Source organism: Drosophila takahashii, chromosome 2R (genome assembly GCF_030179915.1).
Source record: "Drosophila takahashii strain IR98-3 E-12201 chromosome 2R, DtakHiC1v2, whole genome shotgun sequence".
Classification (NCBI taxonomy): Eukaryota; Metazoa; Arthropoda; class Insecta; order Diptera; family Drosophilidae; genus Drosophila; species Drosophila takahashii.
Window position 1 is genome coordinate 14,454,898 of NC_091679.1, and position 5,925 is coordinate 14,460,822.

Genomic DNA, 5,925 nt, shown 5'->3' on the forward strand with positions numbered 1-5,925 from the left:
GGAAATATTTTAACATAATAATAACAGGAAGTGTAAATTTGCATAAATTTGTTAAGCAGACTCATCGAGTGGACAAAAATTGCTGGCTCTTGCTCATGTATTGCTGACTGCAAGTGAGGATGTCCTTGTAACGTTACTGTTGCACTGCGTGCTATTCATTCAAGGTTATATTCCCACTGCCGCCTATGTGAACTTGGTGACGCTCTTCCCCGCATACATACGTCAGGGTGATTTCTTTGGCGGTCGCGAAAATCCACGAATTAGGCAACGTTAATGCACACAGCGGATCATGTTCCTTGTGAAAGGCTGCCAAGGTGCACCTTAACAACTCATGAGCTGGGCCTAAGGTTGCCTGTCTTAGCAAGGGATCCTCGTCTACTAACGGTACCTTGCTGTGGAACACTAATAGCTCGTCTAGTTCCTGGACCTGTGTTGTTATCAGTCGATATACATCGTGGATAGTCTCCTGTTTGACTGGAAGCCTCTGTCCATTTGGCAAATGTGCCTGAATGTTGATCGACTCTCTTCGTAGTTGATTCACTGATAGCAAAGCTGGATCAATCGTCCCCTTGTGAACTCCGGTCACAACATTAATTATCATTGCTTGGGTGTATTTTATATGGATTGTGGTTGGCGCCATCGTGAACAGTCTGGGGAAACGAGTAAACAAAGTTTAGCGGTGATGTATGATGCGAATAATCGTGACATGTATGAGGACTGACGATAAAAAATGATATAAACTTAGGAACTTAAGACTAGTAGGATTGGCTGTTAGTCGCTAACCCCAAAAAAGGAAGGAAACCGGCAGAATCACTTGGAGCTGGAGGCCTCCATCGGAAGGCGGATTTGGGCCACCTTTCCTGTTTTGATGGAGTTTTCGAGGCTTGTAACCAGACCTTCGACTGACTCTCTTTACGCGTTCTTCATCTTCATCATGTTGTAGCTGGACTTCATCACGTTGACCGTACTGTCCAGTATCGAAGTTTGTTTTTTAAGTATGTGCGTATGATCCAACTCCTTTGACTTAATTTTCTGTAGCGTTGTTTCTATCGTCTGAGCATACTGTGAATCCAGAACTCCGAACAGCCCATTTGCTAAATTTCCTACTAGATTAAGGGCACCCCTTTTCTGACTCTGGTGGTTGAAAAGGTTCTGGGTGTCCTGAAATTCATCCACACCTTGAGTTAGGGCCTCCACGATAGTTCCACAGGTTCCTTCTCGGCCGCAGTACTTCTCTAGGCCTGTAACTCCCTTCGTAAATGCTTGTATCTCTTCTGCCAAACTTCGTAAATCGAAGTATGACACGATCGTCCATTCCGCCGATGATAACGTGATGCACCCAGATCTGTCTGTACATTTTTTCAATGTCGGCGGTGAATACAAACCGGTAGCATCGAAACCTGAGTAATATTGACAAGAGTTCTCCTTGAACTGTCGTTTTTTTTTTTTCTTGCCAACATCGCTTCGACACCAAGTGCTGACCTGACACTTATTTGGAATAAATATTTATGCCATTACTGCTACCTCAGTAGTTGATGTCACCATGGCGCTCTACGTTTGTCGCCGTGTGGTAGTTCATGTTGTGGGAGTCCCGTGCTCCTTCCCCCTCCGGAAATCTTGAACCTTGTTGGATGATCTCCCGGGCTACTACATGAGACGATCTGGCGGGCACATTCTACTGCGTACGAGCTTTGGACTCGTTGTAAACGGTGTGTCCTATCCTCCAGAGAAGGTTATACTAGTTGAACCTGGTTCTATCCTGTGTCTTCCTGATGCTCGGTTCGCCGTCATTCGTCTAAACTTGACTTGACTCATGCGACGGCCTTCTCCTGCACCGCTGGCTCCCGCCCAACGTCACGATATCTCTGTTGACTCTGGGGCCGAGTCCTCTTAATAAAGTACTTGAATATGTAATCCCCGTTATAAATCTACGTGTGCGTGTTTTTTTTTTTTTTTTTGTTATGATGACAATTCTGAGTCGCTCATTTTGAATGTGCGAGTAATTCTTGTTGATCGAATCTTGGGCTCTGGTGGGGTTCTCTTTTCAGGCCTCCCTATGGTCGTTGTAGTCTTGTTTTCTTCACCTTCATTTTTGCAGCATACATTTTTCTTCTTTTTCCACCGTATAATTGCCGTTGTAACCATTGCAACTATGGTGATTATTGATATGGTCGCTATCGTGCTGACGTTTGCGTACCTTTGTATGTCGTCCATCGACTCATTTGGTTGTTGAGTCTGCATTTTCTTCAGAGTTTGGACTTCTTCCTGTAGCTGCGTCAGCTGTTGTGTGTGATTACCATATCTCGATCCCATATCGTGCTCCATTATTACTTCTGGTTTGTTAAGCAGACTCATCGGGTGGACAAAAATTGCTGGCTCTTGCTCATGTATTGCTGACTGCAAGTGAGGGTGACCTTGTAACGTTAATGTTGCACTGCGTGCTATGCAGTTTTCATTCAAGGTTATATTCCCACTGCCGCCTATGTGAACTTGGTGACGCTCTTCCCCGCATACATACGTCAGGGTGATTTCTTTGGCGGTCGCGAAAATCCACGAATTAGGCAACGTTAATGCACACAGCGGATCATGTTCCTTGTGAAAGGCTGCCAAGGTGCACCTTAACAACTCATGAGCTGGGCCTAAGGTTGCCTGTCTTAGCAAGGGATCCTCGTCTACTAACGGTACCTTGCTGTGGAACACTAATAGCTCGTCTAGTTCCTGGACCTGTGTTGTTATCAGTCGATATACATCGTGGATAGTCTCCTGTTTGACTGGAAGCCTCTGTCCATTTGGCAAATGTGCCTGAATGTTGATCGACTCTCTTCGTAGTTGATTCACTGATAGCAAAGCTGGATCAATCGTCCCCTTGTGAACTCCGGTCACAACATTAATTATCATTGCTTGGGTGTATTTTATATGGATTGTGGTTGGCGCCATCGTGAACAGTCTGGGGAAACGAGTAAACAAAGTTTAGCGGTGATGTATGATGCGAATAATCGTGACATGTATGAGGACTGACGATAAAAAATGATATAAACTTAGGAACTTAAGACTAGTAGGATTGGCTGTTAGTCGCTAACCCCAAAAAAGGAAGGAAACCGGCAGAATCACTTGGAGCTGGAGGCCTCCATCGGAAGGCGGATTTGGGCCACCTTTCCTGTTTTGATGGAGTTTTCGAGGCTTGTAACCAGACCTTCGACTGACTCTCTTTACGCGTTCTTCATCTTCATCATGTTGTAGCTGGACTTCATCACGTTGACCGTACTGTCCAGTATCGAAGTTTGTTTTTTAAGTATGTGCGTATGATCCAACTCCTTTGACTTAATTTTCTGTAGCGTTGTTTCTATCGTCTGAGCATACTGTGAATCCAGAACTCCGAACAGCCCATTTGCTAAATTTCCTACTAGATTAAGGGCACCCCTTTTCTGACTCTGGTGGTTGAAAAGGTTCTGGGTGTCCTGAAATTCATCCACACCTTGAGTTAGGGCCTCCACGATAGTTCCACAGGTTCCTTCTCGGCCGCAGTACTTCTCTAGGCCTGTAACTCCCTTCGTAAATGCCATACTTCGTAAATCGAAGTATGACACGATCGTCCATTCCGCCGATGATAACGTGATGCACCCAGATCTGTCTGTACATTTTTTCAATGTCGGCGGTGAATACAAACCGGTAGCATCGAAACCTGAGTAATATTGACAAGAGTTCTCCTTGAACTGTCGTTTTTTTTTTTTCTTGCCAACATCGCTTCGACACTAAGTGCTGACCTGACACTTATTTGGAATAAATATTTATGCCATTACTGCTACCTCAGTAGTTGATGTCACCATGGCGCTCTACGTTTGTCGCCGTGTGGTAGTTCATGTTGTGGGAGTCCCGTGCTCCTTCCCCCTCCGGAAATCTTGAACCTTGTTGGATGATCTCCCGGGCTACTACATGAGACGATCTGGCGGGCACATTCTACTGCGTACGAGCTTTGGACTCGTTGTAAACGGTGTGTCCTATCCTCCAGAGAAGGTTATACTAGTTGAACCTGGTTCTATCCTGTGTCTTCCTGATGCTCGGTTCGCCGTCATTCGTCTAAACTTGACTTGACTCATGCGACGGCCTTCTCCTGCACCGCTGGCTCCCGCCCAACGTCACGATATCTCTGTTGACTCTGGGGCCGAGTCCTCTTAATAAAGTACTTGAATATGTAATCCCCGTTATAAATCTACGTGTGCGTGTTTTTTTTTTTTTTTTGTTATGATGACAATTCTGAGTCGCTCATTTTGAATGTGCGAGTAATTCTTGTTGATCGAATCTTGGGCTCTGGTGGGGTTCTCTTTTCAGGCCTCCCTATGGTCGTTGTAGTCTTGTTTTCTTCACCTTCATTTTTGCAGCATACATTTTTCTTCTTTTTCCACCGTATAATTGCCGTTGTAACCATTGCAACTATGGTGATTATTGATATGGTCGCTATCGTGCTGACGTTTGCGTACCTTTGTATGTCGTCCATCGACTCATTTGGTTGTTGAGTCTGCATTTTCTTCAGAGTTTGGACTTCTTCCTGTAGCTGCGTCAGCTGTTGTGTGTGATTACCATATCTCGATCCCATATCGTGCTCCATTATTACTTCTGGTTTGTTAAGCAGACTCATCGGGTGGACAAAAATTGCTGGCTCTTGCTCATGTATTGCTGACTGCAAGTGAGGGTGACCTTGTAACGTTAATGTTGCACTGCGTGCTATGCAGTTTTCATTCAAGGTTATATTCCCACTGCCGCCTATGTGAACTTGGTGACGCTCTTCCCCGCATACATACGTCAGGGTGATTTCTTTGGCGGTCGCGAAAATCCACGAATTAGGCAACGTTAATGCACACAGCGGATCATGTTCCTTGTGAAAGGCTGCCAAGGTGCACCTTAACAACTCATGAGCTGGGCCTAAGGTTGCCTGTCTTAGCAAGGGATCCTCGTCTACTAACGGTACCTTGCTGTGGAACACTAATAGCTCGTCTAGTTCCTGGACCTGTGTTGTTATCAGTCGATATACATCGTGGATAGTCTCCTGTTTGACTGGAAGCCTCTGTCCATTTGGCAAATGTGCCTGAATGTTGATCGACTCTCTTCGTAGTTGATTCACTGATAGCAAAGCTGGATCAATCGTCCCCTTGTGAACTCCGGTCACAACATTAATTATCATTGCTTGGGTGTATTTTATATGCCCAGCAACTAACGATAATTCTGTCGCGATTTGGGCCACCTTTCCTGTTTTGATGGAGTTTTCGAGGCTTGTAACCAGACCTTCGACTGACTCTCTTTACGCGTTCTTCATCTTCATCATGTTGTAGCTGGACTTCATCACGTTGACCGTACTGTCCAGTATCGAAGTTTGTTTTTTAAGTATGTGCGTATGATCCAACTCCTTTGACTTAATTTTCTGTAGCGTTGTTTCTATCTTCTGAGCATACTGTGAATCCAGAACTCCGAACAGCCCATTTGCTAAATTTCCTACTAGATTAAGGGCACCCCTTTCTGCCTCGGGTGGTTGAAAAGGTTCTGGGTGTCCTGAAATTCATCCACACCTTGAGTTAGGGCCCCCACGATAGTTCCACAGGTTCCTTCTCGGCCGCAGTACTTCTCTAGGCCTGTAACTCCCTTCGTAAATGCTTGTATCTCTTCTGCCAAACTTCGTAAATCGAAGTATGACACGATCGTCCATTCCGCCGATGATAACGTGATGCACCCAGATCTGTCTGTACATTTTTTCAATGTCGGTGGTGAATACAAACCGGTAGCATCGAAACCTGAGTAATATTGACAAGAGTTCTCCTTGAACTGTCGGCCCAATGCGTAATATATCATTCAAGCTTTTTCCGCTTGTGCTCGTTGCGGATGCGTCGAAAACCACCCTCAACTTTGTTGTTGAGCTGTCGGGTTTTAAGACAC

General features: G+C 45.2%; 1 protein-coding gene across 1 annotated transcript; it reads right to left on the minus strand.

Moving 5' to 3' along the window:
* Positions 1-3,807: 3,807 nt before the first annotated feature.
* Positions 3,808-5,179, minus strand: LOC138912158 (uncharacterized). Its single transcript, XM_070212019.1, has 2 exons — positions 4,479-5,179; positions 3,808-3,943 (listed from the first exon to the last, which is right to left on the minus strand). Exons 1-2 carry the CDS (start codon positions 5,177-5,179, stop codon positions 3,808-3,810), a joined length of 837 nt encoding a protein of 278 aa, XP_070068120.1.
* Positions 5,180-5,925: the final 746 nt, after the last annotated feature.

Bases quoted from the DNA above. Each gene is read 5' to 3' on its own strand.
- LOC138912158 (XM_070212019.1), bottom strand. From the start codon at position 5,179: ATGATAATTAATGTTGTGACCGGAGTTCACAAGGGGACGATTGATCCA. The intron at 3,944-4,478 runs GTACGCAAACGT...TGTGCCCGCCAG, and splicing joins TCGATGGACGACATACAAAG to ATCGTCTCATGTAGTAGCCC.